The sequence below is a fragment of the Pseudorca crassidens genome, chromosome 20 (genome assembly GCF_039906515.1).
Source record: "Pseudorca crassidens isolate mPseCra1 chromosome 20, mPseCra1.hap1, whole genome shotgun sequence".
Classification (NCBI taxonomy): Eukaryota; Metazoa; Chordata; class Mammalia; order Artiodactyla; family Delphinidae; genus Pseudorca; species Pseudorca crassidens.
The window spans coordinates 58,246,027-58,261,102 of record NC_090315.1 but is presented as its reverse complement, the minus strand read 5'-3'; the positions used below and the strand labels follow the sequence as shown (position 1 = coordinate 58,261,102).

The following is a 15,076-nucleotide window of genomic DNA, read 5'->3' as shown; positions in this document are numbered from 1 at the left end:
CCTAGAGATTATCACATTAAGCGAAGTAAGTCACAGAGAAAGACAAATACCATATGATATCACTTATATGTGCAACCTAAAATATGGCACGAATGAACCGATCTACGAAACAGGAAGACTCACAGACATAGAGAACAGACTTGTGGCTGCCAAGGGCAAGGGGAGGGAGAGACGGAGGGGTGGAGAAGGGATGGAGTTTGGGAGTTTGGGATTAGCAGAGGCAAACTGTTACATAATAGGACAGATAAACAACAAGGTCCTACTGTAGAGCACAGGGAACTACATTCAATACGCTGTGATAAACCATAATGGAAAGGAATATGAAAAAGAATACATAAGTGTATAACTGAATCACTTTGCTGTATTGAAGAAATTAACACAACACTGTAAATCAACTATACTTCAATCACATTTAAAAAAGAAAAGAAAAGAATGTGTTTGACTGGGATGTATTGCAGGGATGTGGGGAGAGTGGAGGAGTTGCTGACGGTGTGTGCAGTAGGAACCTATGTAAAAAAAAAAAAAAGACTTACGTTGTTGTATATAAATAATAGTAACTACTGTGATCAGGTGCTGCCCTGAGTACTCCGTTAGTACTGAATCATTCCACTCCATAACAGATCGCTGATTTGTGTGCACTTGACACCACTGGAGAGAAAACAGAGGCACTGGAAATATTAAGAAATTTGCTTAACATCTTCCGCTGGCTGCGGAACTGGACTTTGCAGCCAGGTATCTGGTGCTGCAGACTCCAGTGTTCCTAACCATAGCCTCTCTAGAATTGCATAGAAAGGGGGCCAGGACCACCCAAGCAAACGGTAATCTGATTACTGCAAACTGATTAGCTGGCAAACGGTACCTCCCTCCTCCCCTCACTAAGGAGGAAAGTTAAAGCAAAGAAGTGGGGCAGTGAAGCAGGAATCTCAGTCTCTGCAAACTTTTACTGTGGTTCATGAAAAAACAAACAAACAAAAACTAAGACAAGTTTCGAAAGGGAAAAGAACAAAGGACAAAGAGGGAGGCAAATAAAGAAAAAAACCATGCAGCGTTCCTGGTTCATAAAAGACAGTTGAAAAATAGCAAGCTAACGTTAGCCTAATTCAGTGGTCAATGAAGGCGAAACTGTCACTCAAATTTCAATATGCGGGTACTTGGGGGAGGGAGGGGCAGAGAGAGGGGCAGCCCAGTAGGTTGATTTCTGAAACTGGAGATGAGGTGCTGCTGAATGAGACCAGCGACCGGCAGGATCCCCCAGGCAGAGAGGTACCTCCCAGATCAGAGGAGGGAGGCCATGTTCCAGGGCACGCATGACATGTGGCCCATGGAAACAATTAAAATGAGACTATGTCGCTTAAGTGCAAATCTCAGTTCGCCAAGTCCCTGCCACCTCCTCCAGGAAGCCTCCCTGGATTGCAGCAGTAGCGTCCCCACAGGTGACAGGCATACACAGGCGGTATCCAACTCCTTTCTTACATGCACTGCTTTCCTTCATGGGACTTATCTCATTTTGTAATTATATGCTCACTATATAATTACTTGATGACTTACCCCCCAGACTATAAGCTCCACTCAGTAGACGGGTGTTTTATTCACTGAAGGGGTCTGGCCTCAGGAGGACAGATGTCACAGGGATGGCGAAGCAATGGTTCTCAAACTCACTGAACATCAGAACCACCCGAGGGCTGGTTGCAACTCAGATTCCCGGGCCCCAGACCACATGCGAGGAAGAGCTGATCTCAAGGAGCCACAAAAGTAGGTGAGGGTCAGAAGGCTGTGCGGAGCCTGAAAAGGAGGAAACCAGATGGCAAGAACTTTCCGGCATCTCCGACTACGGACCTCACGCAAAGACGCCCACCAGGCCGGCTCGGCAGGTGTGCTCAGGAGGGCGTGTGCTGCCTGCAACACCCTGCCGGCGCTGACCTGAAATTCTCAGTCATTTTTCACGACAGGAACCCACACTTCCGTTTTGCAAATTATGTAGCTGGTCCTGCCCTCACCACTGAGCACCTCCCTGGGCACAGAGCTGAGCACCGGACCCGAGGCCAGACGACGAACAAGACAGTGATGATTCCTAATAAAACCCAGCGTCACATGTTGAACTAGGCATTGTGCGGCGTTTTAAACCGTTCTCTCATTTATTCTGTTTTGTTTTTAAAATTTTTTGGCCTTGCCTCGTGGCATGCGGGATCTCAATTCCCTGACTAGGGCTGGAACCCGTGCCCCCTGCAGTGGAAGTGCAGAGTCTTAACCACTGGACCGCCAGGGAAGCCCCTCTCATTTATCCTTGTTTTGTTACTACGGTCATACTCGTGGGAGTATCTGCATATATCACCTAATCTAATCTTCACCAAGAGTCAGGGAACAGCACCCACGGGGAACCTCGAAGCCACTATGGGCACATCCCCGCTATCAGACAAAGACATTGATGTGGAGAGATGAAGTAAGTTTGCCCAAACTCACGTAGTCATAGTGATGGAACCTGGGCTCCACCTCTGGGCTTCTGGCCCCAGTCTCTTCCCTAAACCAAGACCTCCTGGTTAGGAGCAATCTTCTAGGCCAATATTCTTTCCCCCATATCCACAAGGTCCCCCAGATTCAGTGTTACTGGAGAGGCACAGACCGGAGGATACTGAGATGTACACAGGGTGATCCTGTGTGTCAGCTGTAAATCTATCAGAGCCCGACCACAGTAGTCCGGTTTCAGTGGTTTGAAATATAAAGAATACTTATGGGTAATGCCTGACTTTATTCTAGATGTTTCAAGTCTCTCTTACCCCGGGGACTCCAGAATCATGAACTTTGAGCACGTCTTCCTTGGCATGTACTTGAGTTTCAAGTTGGGTCAGACACGTGCTCTGCTGGGCTCTGCTCCCTGCCCACGGGAAGTTCACGGGCAAGACGAGCTGGAAGAACACAAGCCATTTCCAGGGATTTGGGGCACACTGGTGGGGTCGATCAACACAACCTTAAGAGTGTCTGCAACCTCCACAGAAGGTTACATATTTCCCCAGTGTGACCCACAGCTTTCCCCCCACCCCAAATACCCATCCAGATATTTTCTGCAAGGAACATAGTATTACAGGCTGAATCGTGCTCCCCCCAAATGCCTGTGCTGAAGTCCTAACCCCCAGCACCTCAGATTGTGACTGTGTTTGGAGACAGGGTCTTTGAAGAGGCGGTTAAGGTAAAATGAGGTCATTAGGATGGGCTCGAATCCAACGTGACTGGTGTCCTTGTAGGAAGAGATTAGGACACAGAGGAAAGACCAGGTGAGGACACGGGGAGAAGACGGCTGTCTGCATGCCTGCTACTCCCCTCCCCTTAGGAGCTCGGGGATCTAGGATCCGTTATCCTTACTAATAAGGCTCATGACATGGGACTGGGGCAGGGTTTCTAACAGGGCATCTTCAGACGTACTCTCAAGAGTCCACAAGTTTTCTGAGATCTTCCAAACTTTGAATACGTGTTTTAATAATTAGCCTACTATAATGCATAATATAGACCTTCGGGTGGCCAGTTTATAATGAAGAGCTGTGATGTGACCCTAGTGCCACACGTGCATCTATGCCAACAATCAGGTGACACATTGAAGGGATGCAAGTTTCTCAGGGGCTCAGAGAGAAGAAATGGCAGGAGAACGGAGCCATCGCACAGCAGGTGGTGTTGACACCGGCGCATCAGCTTTAAAACGTCTCACTTTTGAGGAGTGTCGTCTTGTTGCAAGTGAGGCCGTACACGCACCCAGTCTCTGCACGCAGCTGCTTGCCACAGGTGATGTGCACAAGTATGGTCATCGCACACAGTGAAGAAACATCCCTTCCACAATGGCCGGCACTCACCTTATCGTCAAGTGAGCCAGCAGGTTCTATGGTTATCAAATGAGAGCCTTTCCAACTGGCATTCACGGGCTGCCCGCTGCCAGTTGGGGTGAAGTATGATGCAGGTGGTCCTAATCTAGCAAACACATTCTTGATCAATTTAAATGCCGTTTTCTACATATGCGTGTAATTAGACGTTCCCAGTATGAGCTTTATCAAGATCAAAATTCAAGAGAGTCTAAATAAAGACTGGACCTCAGGACTACTGAACACGCTAACACAACGAGACAGCTGTGCAGCAGACTTTGTGCCAGGTGTGGTTCTGTCATTTAAGGAACTATTCCTTTCTACCACTGTGGTCGGCAGGCTCTAAGACGCCCCCGATCACCCTGCCTCCACTTAATGACATCCTCGTGTAATCCCCATCCCTTGAGAACCAGCTGGATCTAGACTCCTTCCAATGAACAGAACATGCCACAAATGAGGAGATATCACTTCCAAAACTGGGTTATAAAAAGGATCACTCTTCCTTGGGGAAGCCAGGTGTTGAGCTATGAGGCAGCCGCGAGGCTGCCCCTTGGAGAGGCCCATGTAGCCGGGGCCAGAGACCCGCCAACAGTCACAGGAGGAAGCTTGGAAGGGGATTCTCTGCCCTTCCACCCAGAGAGCCTTCAGATGAGACCAGAGCTCTGGCGAGAGCTGGACAGCCACCTCACGAGCTACCTGGAGCATCCCCCAGATCTGCGACCCAAAGAAACTGGGAGAGAATCAACATTTGTTGCTTTCAGCTGTTGCATTTGGGAGTGACCTGCTACACAGCAATCCATAATGAACACAATCATTCGACGTCACTGGTTGACATATTTTTTGTTGTTGTTTGTTTTGTTTTTTGTGGTACGCGGGCCTCTCACTGTTGTGGCTTCTCGCGTTGCGGAGCACAGGCTCCAGACGCGCAGGCTCAGTGGCCATGGCTCACGGGCCCAGCTGCTCCGCGGCATGTGGGATCCTCCCGGACCGGGGCACGAACCCGTGTCCCCTGCATTGGCAGGCGGACTCTCAACCACTGCGCCACCAGGGAAGCCCGACTAGTTGACTTTTAATGATACATCACCAGTCACATCAAAATGCACTTGCTACATGTGTACTTCCTAATTTTATTATAAACGTAGTTCGCTTTTATTGAGTTATAAGCACATGGCTATGTTTGTTGCAAATTTTAGGCTTCTACTTAGTTAAGTCACATTTTGATACAAATAATTTAAGACAACACTGGGGGCTTCCAATACATTTCTTCAAGATGACATATAATGGGCTTCCCTGGTGGCACAGTGGTTAAGGATCCGCCTGCCAAGGCAGGGGACACGGGTTTGAGCCCTGGTCCGGGAAGATCCCACATGCCGCGGAGCAACTAAGCCCGTGCGCCCAACTACTGAGCCTGCGCTCTAGAGCCTGCGAGCCACAGCTACTGAAGCCTGTGCGCCTAGAGTCCAGGGTCCACAGCAAGAGAAGCCACAGCAATGAGAAGCCCACGCACCGCAACGAAGAGTAGCCCCCACTCGCCGCAGCTAGAGAAAGCCCGCGCGCAGCAACAAAGACCCAACACAGCCAAAAAGTAAAAATAAATAAATAAAACCAAAATAAAATTTAAAAGAAAAAGATGACATATACTGCTAAATTTTGAGAGACACCAATGATGTGTGTATGTGTGTGTGTGTGTGTGTGTCTGTGTAAACCTCAGAACTCCTCTTCCTGCAACCCAAGTGTGATCTCTTAAAAACGCAAATCTGACTGTGTCTGCTCTGTTACCTGCATTCCTCATGTTCGGCACATCTTTGAATAAATGAATGACTACCATGCCCCGACGTAAAACATGTCGGTGATTCCCTGTTGCGCTATGGATGGAGCCCAAACCCTTTACAAGGCCCAAAGGCTCTGAGTGGTCCACCTCGGCAGCCTCAACCTCTCCCACTAACCCTTGCACCTCACTCCCTTCTGCCTAGAACTCTCCATCAGCTCTGCCCTTCCCACTCACCCTAGTCTATGCCATTCCTATGAGTCTTAAACACCCCTTCTCATTAAACAGTCAACTATGATCTGTAGTTTGGGACCCATCTCTGCCCACCAGACAGGGCGCCGCGAGGGCAGGGAGTGTGTGCATCTTTTTCTCCACCCCATCCCTGGCACGCAGCACCACCCTAACACGGGGTAGACGCCCCATGAATCTGGGCTGAATGAATAACCAGGACACAGGTCTGCTGGAAGCCAGGCTTCCCCCTGCAGAGCCCCAGGAAGGTGGATCAGTTCACAAGAGGGAAGGCGGCACAGGATATGGAGCCGTGCCGGTCTCGGTTAAGAGAAGGGAGCCCTGAGGGTCAAAGATAACTTCCTGAGTTGGTACTGAGTCATCTGGGAAGCAGGTATTTCTGGTCCAACATTTTCCTTGTCCAAAGCTCAGATCAGCAGAGAGAGCGTTTTTCCAATAATGAAAGGGGATCTCCCACACATTTTTCTTTTCACGACACTGGAACTGCAGCAAGAATGAACCGTCTGCGGAGCCGTAAGAACTGTGCTGATTCAGCCTCAGAAGCTCCTAACTCTGGGTCCTCCCCCATCCCTGTCTCAACCACCTATCCCCTGCCCGGTCACTCTGCCATTTAAGATGGTTGGATCTTAAATTAAACTTCTCTTGGGGTCTCTGCTGTCAGCCTCCCCCACGAACTCTGTTTTGGATACAACTGTATCCTTACCACCTGGCCGACATGAGCGCCTCAGCAGCCTCATCTAACACACCGGTACAATAACACAACTCAACTAGGGGTGAAGAGACACAGCATGTTCTCAATAATAATTAGTATTATAACTGAGGTGACTCGGCAAAGTGGCGGGGAGGTTCAGGGCCCGCCCAGGACACCCCCTACAACAAGTGCTCATGAAAGAGAGTTACGACTATTACGGAAATGACCACGGTAAGCAAACTTTGCTTCTTTTTCAAATGTTTCTGAGGAAAAAAAAAAAAAGAGTTCAAATTGGAGGATGTAAGCGTGAGAGCAAAGACTGCCAGCTGAGCTGGCAGGAAGCCGGTCACCTGGCCCGGCCGGTCTCCTCCCTCATCACACTCCCCATTTATCTTTATTTCAATTTCCTGGGTTTGATGAACTGCCTTTAAAGACAGGATACTTTGTTTCTCTGCCAGCCTTTGCGGCTGGCGGCCTGGGTCTCCTGTCTCGCCTCACGTCCACACTGCTAAGTCGTCACACACCCTTCGGGGTGCAGCTGAGAACATCCCGACCACACCAGGTGGGCAAGCCCCTGCCAGTGCATACCTATAGACGGGTTGAACACCTGTCCCACTCTCGAGGGCCCCTCTGGGGGCACGAAGCCCACTTTGGTGCAGAGATCAAATTCGCCCCAGCATCTCTATTCATGATACATCATCCCCATACCTGGCACACCTGGATACCTGGCAAACCTGGACATCCCATAAAATCTGACTGCAAGCAACTACATCAGGAGTGTTTGAAAAATACCTAGCTTGATGCAAAAATCAAAAGATGGAAAGAAAATAGACAAAGTAACATAGAACAGGCAACCATGTTGGCAAACTAACTTCAAACTCCTCCAACAGAATGAGTTACGTGGCATATAGGGAGAGAAATGGATGTCGGCAAAATATTGGAACTCTGCATCCAATCCGTGGTTAACATACATGTCGCTTCAGAATAATAGAGATTATCTGAGAACTGCTAGTTACACGGCACCGTGGTCTACCACCCTAGCACCAGAATTCTCACGTTAGCAACCATTTATAAAATACTAGTTTTTTAAATGCACAAATACTAAGACCCATACAACCAAAATGTTTTGACTGCTGTCAAGTTTTTCCAGCTGACCTCTTTCATTAAAAAGTAAATTTAGGGCTTTCCTGGTGGCGCAGTGGTTGAGAGTCTGCCTGCCAATGCAGGGGACGCGGGTTCGTGCCCCGGTCCGGGAAGATTCCACATGCCGCAGAGCGGCTGGGCCCGTGAGACATGGCCGCTGAGCCTGCGCGTCCGGAGCCTGTGCTCCGCAACGGGAGAGGCCACAACAGTGAGAGGCCTGCGTACCGCAAACAAACAAACAAACAAACAAACCCAGTATACTTAACTTGAGGTTTCCCTTCAGCCGTGGAAAGGCCACGAGCACCTCCAGAGTTCCACATCAGGAAGTTTATTTTTGAATGACTGATTACATTTTAAAAAGTGCAGTGACCCAGAGATGCTTTTGCAGAAATTCCATGCTCTCTGCTCTTGTATCACGCACTGAGTTCTGCTTACAAGCTACGGAGAAAGTTGGGGGTCACCCGTTGACCCTGCTTCATCTCTGGGTCCTCCACATGGAAGGAAGGGCTTTTGGGGGCAGCTTTGTCAGTTTCTCTGCTGGTAAAAACTCCCCTGGCCCTAGAATCCTGTTGGCTTATCCTAGAGGGTCCCCTGGAGGCTGCAAAGTCAACACACAAATCTGGGTGTTTTCTTTTAAAGTGTCTCTGGAGATGTGGGAAACAAAGGTGGTAGGCATGGCCACTCTTACCTTGATTTCCACCATTATTCCTACTATTCAAGCTAAAACATTTGCACAACAGTTTTTGTTTTTTACGGCGCTCTAATCCCCCCGCCCCATTCAAGTCACTTTAAAAAATCCGGATAGCAACCTGGTGTGGAGACCCGGTAATTTAAATTTTCTGGAGTCAGAGAAACCAAAGTTAAGTTCCCAGCTGGGTCATTTGCTAGCCGCGTGTCCCTTAAGGGACATATTTCCCCTGTCTCGGCCTCAGTTTCGAGTCCGCAAAATGGGCTGGCAGGCGAGGGTTAAAAGGCGAGCGTCGGGCCCAGAACAGAAACGCGAGCTGGCGTAGCTATGAAGACATCGTCTTTCTAGAACCAGGGGGAGGCGGGCGAGCTGGAGGAACGCAGCCCGCAGCGCGCGGACGGGCACTTGGGGTGGGACGGGGTGGGGGGTGGGGTGTCGGGTCTCACGCCCCGCGCCCGGACTCACCAAGGTTTCCAACTCGCCCCTCTCCAGCAGCTGGTACTGGTGGCCCCCGCCCGAGAAGGCGAGTTTCTTCAGAAACTTGGAGAAGCGTCCCTCGACCATGGTGAGCGGGCGGAGGCCCCTCGCCCAGCCTCCCGTCCCGCCGGCGGCCGCCCCTGCCTGAGTCCCTCGGTCCCTGGCGTGGCCGGGGCTGGCTGCGCGCGCCCAAGCCTCCCGGGCCAGGCCCACGTTACCGGGTAGCCGTCTACCTGTCCGCCGCAGCTGAGGCCCCGCCCCCTAGGCGGAGCTACGCCCGCGGCGGCCCTCGCGCACCTGGCCCCGCCCCGTCCGGCGATTCCGCCCGAGACTTTCTCGCCCTTAGGGGCCGCGGCGGCCCGGGAAGGCCCGGGGGCTGCAGAGGCGCCTAGCTGTTTCCCAAACTTGCCAGATGATGAGATGCATCTGGAGCGGGGCGCGGGGGGGGGGGGGGGGGGGGGCGGAATGGGTTGGAGATGAGCGATAAACGCTTGTTTAAAATGTAGATTTCCACACCCCTCCCTACCCTGGGCCGGGAAGCTGGACTTTAGCAAGCACCCAGGTGATTCTCATGGGGAGCCACGTGTGGTCAACTAAGGTGTTGGGAGCACGGTTAGCGGGAGCTGAGTCAGACTGCTACAGCCGCTGCGAGGCTCGGGACCAGCCACGTGGCCTCTCTGAGCCGCGGTTCCCAGTTTGTTATTGAAGGAGGAGAAAGCTAAGACCTCACCTCGGCCCTGGGAGTGAATCCCAGGAGCTGGAGAGTTTGAGGACCCCTTTGGGCGCCACCTGGTGCTGCATGATCTCTGAGCTCTCTTTCCTCACCTGCAGAATGGGCTCCTGGCACTCACTAATCGTGGGGCTTGGGGCAGGTTTCTAAAATGTTCAGAGCCTTAGTTTACTGATCTGTAAAACGGCCACCATGATTGCACTTCCTTCCCAGTGAAGTTGAGGGGATTCGATGGACCATGTAATGTAGGAAGAGCTCAGGGCAGGGCTTGGCATAGTGTGTGTGGGGGGCATATTCATCATCATCCTCGTCATCATCATCACAGGGAAGTCACTGGGCTCAAACGGCTCCCAAAGTATGTGGGTGAATATGCAGTGTAGGCAGTTCCCAGCCTCCAAGTGGATATACTGGAATGTATAAGGGCTTTGGCTTCACGTGGGACTGGAATCCAGAACAAGACCCACCGCTTAGTAGGGAGGTGGCTTTAGAGAAGGCTGTGCCACTCTTCTGTGCCTCAGTTTTCTCATCTGTCGAGTGGGGTTACTTAAGGACTATAGGACAGGGCATGTGTATATGTCCATTAAACTGTGCTGCCCCTTTGGAGCAAAGGTTTGCCACTTACCCCACCTGCCCCCCCCAGGGGGTGGCCACCTCAGCCCCACTCAAGCTGATAGGTTCTAGAGACCCTTCCTGTTTCTCCTGCCTCATCCCCCCTTTGCAGAAACCATGCTGCTTGGTTCCAGCAAAGGCTCAGAAGTGATGGAAAGAGCAAAAGTCTGGTGTGACTCAAATTTGAATCCCAGGCCTGTTCCTTTCAGATGTGTGACCTCGGGCAACTTTCACCACCTGTTTCCACCTCGGTTTACTCACCCACAAAATGGGAATGACGCTACCTATCCGTCTGACTGAGGGTCCCAGCAAAAAACAGATGGTGCCTCACACTGAGTGCTTTGGGGAAAGTTTGATAAACAGACTATTTGTGAGCAGGGAGTGATGTGTTGGGCAAATGCCTTTCCCTTGAAAGCCCCACCTCCGCTCCAGCTCAGAGCTGTCAAGAATTTGTGGATCATGTATGAGAATGCCCAGGGCATTCAGGAAGTAAATTCTGGGTAGTGGATATGGTGCAACACCCAGACCTGTTGGGATGAAAAAAAAAAAAATGGAGTGGATCACAGCAAAAGCAGTTTAACAGACCAGCTTTGTGACTGGGATGGCTGAAGGGGCATCGTTAGGCTTAAGTTTGCTTAATTTTTGTCTTTGCTGCATAGTGATCAGAAAATGCAGCCTGCACACAGGTCTACTAACTTTCCTTAATTTATTGAGACTGTCTGCATACTGTGTATGCAGTATTTGTAAATATTTCAATCCCAGTAAGGCGAGTTGGTATATTCTTTGTACAAGTATTGGTAAGCTGTACTTTCTTTGTAAATTAGTTCTGTATTTATTCACTCTAACTTTATGACTCCATTGTTCATGTCTTTATTTTTGACTACCTGATCTGACACAGGAAGAAGAGTTTGAAATTTCCCAGTTTAATTGCTTTCCTGTCCATTTTCCCCTTTTGCCTTCAGCCTGTTGAATTCTCGAGTCCACTCTCAAGGAATTAACTCAGACAAGACAGCTGCTGGGAAACTTTCTGAGGTTGGCCGCTCTGGGAGCCATTGATCCTGACGTTCTGGCCTGACCTTGAGAGTCAAGGGCACGACTCAGCCCAAAACATCCAGCCTTTCCTTAAGTATCGGCTCTGGGCATCTTGAACAATGAGGTCACACTCGTCAAGGCCCATTCACTCTCTGTATGAAAGTGGTGTCATTTCATGAACCATAAATTATCTCCCCAAAACACACCGTGTTGGGAAGCCTCAGTGCAGCCCCAGGCACCTGAAATGTATTTAAACCTCACTGGCAAATTACAAGGTTAGAATTTGAAAACATCCTTTTCAGAAGGGGTATAGAATACAAAGGATATATATATTAGTTTTAGGACTTAGTTTGAAGTTGTCATGCCTTACCTAGACCCTCAATTCTGTTTTTTTTTAAATGGCTGAGCATACAAGTGATAATATAATCATTTTACAGATGAAGAAATTAGAGAAGTAAAGCCACTTTCATTCCTTCAGCAAATATTTTTAAGCACCTGCCATGTGGCCGTGGAGATCACCCCTGCTACAACAGACTCTATTCCCCTTGTCTTGTATCTTATCTCCTAGTGGGTGTGATAAGGTGCAAACAAAACCACCCGTAATGCAGTGTCAGGCAGTGAATGTAGTGGGTTGAGTAATGGGCCCCCCAAAAGCATTCGTCCATGTCCGAATCCCCAGAAGCTGTGTAATGTAACCTTATTGGGGAAAATAATCTTTGAAGACATAATTAAGGATCTCAAGATCATCCTGGATTAGCTGGGTAAGCCCTAAATCCAAGGACTGCTGTCCCTCTAAGAGACAGAAGAACAGAGACACAGACACAGAGGAGAGGCTACATGAAGATGGAGGCACAGATGGGAGGGATGCAGCCACAAGCCAAGGGCCACCCGGAGGCACCCAAAGCTGGAAGAGGTAAGGAAGGATCCCCCCACCCCGCCCCAGAGCCTTCCGAGGGAGCATGGCTCTGCCAACACCTTGATTTCAGACTTCTCGCTTCCAGACTGCGGGAGAATTCATGTTGCTTCAAGCCACCTGGTTTGTGGTCACTTGTGGCCGCCCCAGGAAACTAGCAGCGTGAGCAACGCTGTGAAGACAAGGATGCAGAGTAGGGACGGGAGAGTCGCTTGAGCAGTCAGGAGAGGTGACATTCAAGCAGAGGCCTGAACGAGGTGAGAAGTGACACTTGTGGATATCTGTGGGGGGGGGGCAGTATTCCAAGCAGAGGGAAGGGACGGGACCAAGGCCCCAGGCGAAGGTCCCAGGCGAAAGTGTGCTTAGCTCGTGTCACCATTGTGAGACCTGCTTATGTGAAATGACTCACACATTTGCACCCAAACTCTGGCCACACTCACCCCACGCCCACACAGAGCCTTATTCCAGGCACTCTTCACGTCATGTTCTTTGTCAGTTCTTCCACAGTCATTGTTTGCTGAGTGATGGGGTAACACTGGCTGAGAACCTTCTGCAGCTGAGGGCATCTCTGGGTTTCCAAGGGGCTTGACTCCACCAGGCGAGCGAGGCCCAGCCCTATGGAACTTGATGCCAGGTGCCAAGTGATCGTGCCTTGGGACTTGCTAAATCCCGAGAGGGAAACACCTAGCACGGATGCCACCCATCCCACCTCCTGCACCCATGGCAGACATCACGTGTCAGTCTCAGGGGTGACATTCCCCCGTTGGCTGGGACAGGCCTGGGAATCCTTCTACTTGTCAACTTTAAGTAGCTACCAACAATTCTTTAGGCCTGGCACGTGAACAAACCTGTTTACCGCAAGATTTTCAGAAGCGGAGGGAATGACCTTGGGTGGGGGCCGTTATAGAACCTTCTAGAAGGTGGTGGTATAGCCGAAGGTCTCCATACGTGAAATCTATCATTTACATGAGGGTTTGCTCTGGTGTTCTGTAGTCTGTGGGTTTTGACAAATGTAGAATGTCATCTAGCTACCATTACAGTATCACATGGAAGAGCTTCACTGCCTAAAAATCCCCTGGTCTTCGCGTATTCATCCCTCCCTCCCCCCAAACCCCCGGCAACCACTGATCCTTCTACTGCTGTCGCTATAGTTTTGCCTTTTCCAGAATGTCATAGAGTGGGACATTTGAAAATGTTAACTGTCCAATTTCTGTTGGCTTTTTGATATAGTAAAGAGTTCAAAGTTCTCAGTGCCTGCCCTTTGAAAGTTCAGAAAGCCTCAGGGTCCCCCTGTTAGGTGGTGCTGAAGGGGTGGGGCTAGTTCTCAGTTAAGTGGCTATTAGAATGGCCCCTCTGTCAACCCCGGGCGCCTCCTGTCCCAGCACCACCCCCACCTCGGCCTCCTGGCTGTTTGTCAAACTAGCTGAGCTCAGCCCACCTTTGAACTTCACAGGTCCCTCTGCCAGGTGTGTTTCCTCCAGCTCCTCACAGGACCCAAAATTCCCTCCCTTCAGGCCTAGACTACAGTCCGGGTGTCCACTTTGTAATAACTCATGGAGCGGAACTTGCATTGTGTGTACTTTTCGGGAGGTAAATTTTGTTGCAATAAAAGATTCTGTTAAATAGAGAACAGACTTGTGGTTGCCAAGGGGGAGAGGGGAAGGGGGAGGGATGGAGTGGGAGTCTGAGGTTGGTAGGTGTAAACTATTACATTTAGAACAGATTAAAAAAAAAAAGGTTCTACTATTTAGCACTGGGAACTATATCCAACCTCCAGGGATAAACCATACTGGAAAAGAATCTAAAAAAAGAACGTATAGGGCTTCCCTGGTGGCGCAGTTGTTGAGAGTCCGCCTGCCGATGCAGGGGACACGGGTTCGTGCCCCGGTCCGGGAAGATCCCACGTGCCACGGAGCGGCTGGGCCCGTGAGCCATGGCTGCTGAGCCTGCGCATCCAGAGTCTGTGCTTTGCAACGGGAGAGGCCACAACAGTGAGAGGCCCGCGTACCGCAAAAAAAAAAAAAAAAAAAGAATGTATACATATATATATATATATAACTAAGCCACTTTGCTGTACGGCAGAGATTAGCACAGCATTGTAAATCATCTATACTCCAATAAAAAGAAATTCTGTTAACATTTAAAAAAGGAAGCAGATGAAAGTTGAATGAGAAACAAGACGTTTACACCATCTTAAATGGGTCCCCACAAGATAGTTATGAATTACAAAGGGAAACAGTCACTTTAGTTGGAGAAATCTGGCAGACCCCAGCTGGACCAAGGGATCAGGGTCACCAGGACCACCGATGGGACAAATGACATCGTGCGCCTTGGATACGGTGCACGAAGGAAACACGGCTTCGCTTCGAGGGATTCCTGGCAAAGTGCTGAATGTGAGTCCCAGCGTGAGGAAGCAGCCCTCCCACTGCAGAGCAGCCTAGGAAGTAACTGGCTTGTGCCCTTCAGAAGCGTCAGGAAAGGCCACGGGATGTTCCAGGGAGACTAAAGAGTCATAGTAACCAAATGCAAATGGAACCCTGGATCAGATCCGGAGCTGGGAAAAATGTCTTTACCATTTGCTATAAAGGACGTTAGTGGGACCAGCGGTGAATTTGAGTGAGCTCTGGAGATAATGGTATTGTACTGATGTGGACTTCTGATTTGGGTCATTGTTCTCTAGTTGTAGGAGAGAATGTCCCTTTTGGAAGGGCACCCTGAGGTTCTTAGGGGTAATGAAGGGAGGGGAAGCAAGAAAGTGGGGGGGGAGCATGCACAAAGACTTGGGTAATCTGGGAAGGATATACGCACATCCGAAAAGGTCACACAGTGTATGATTCCACTTAGAGAACATTCTTGACATGACGAAATTATACAGACGGAGGGCAGATTAGTGGCTGGCGGGGGTTAGGGATGGTGTGACTACAGAGGCAG

At 50.0% G+C, this 15,076-nt stretch overlaps 1 protein-coding gene across 2 annotated transcripts in view; it reads right to left on the bottom strand.

Moving 5' to 3' along the window:
• The window catches only part of ATP2C2 (ATPase secretory pathway Ca2+ transporting 2), a 75,625-nt gene extending 66,531 nt beyond the window's left edge, over positions 1-9,094 (bottom strand). For both annotated transcript variants that reach the window (XM_067719552.1, XM_067719553.1), the window contains exon 1: positions 8,850-9,094. In XM_067719552.1, coding sequence (XP_067575653.1) covers positions 8,850-8,948 — 99 coding nt within the window. In that variant the 5' untranslated portion in view covers positions 8,949-9,094. The remainder of the gene's footprint in view (positions 1-8,849) is intronic.
• Between the last annotated feature and the right edge of the window lie 5,982 nt (positions 9,095-15,076).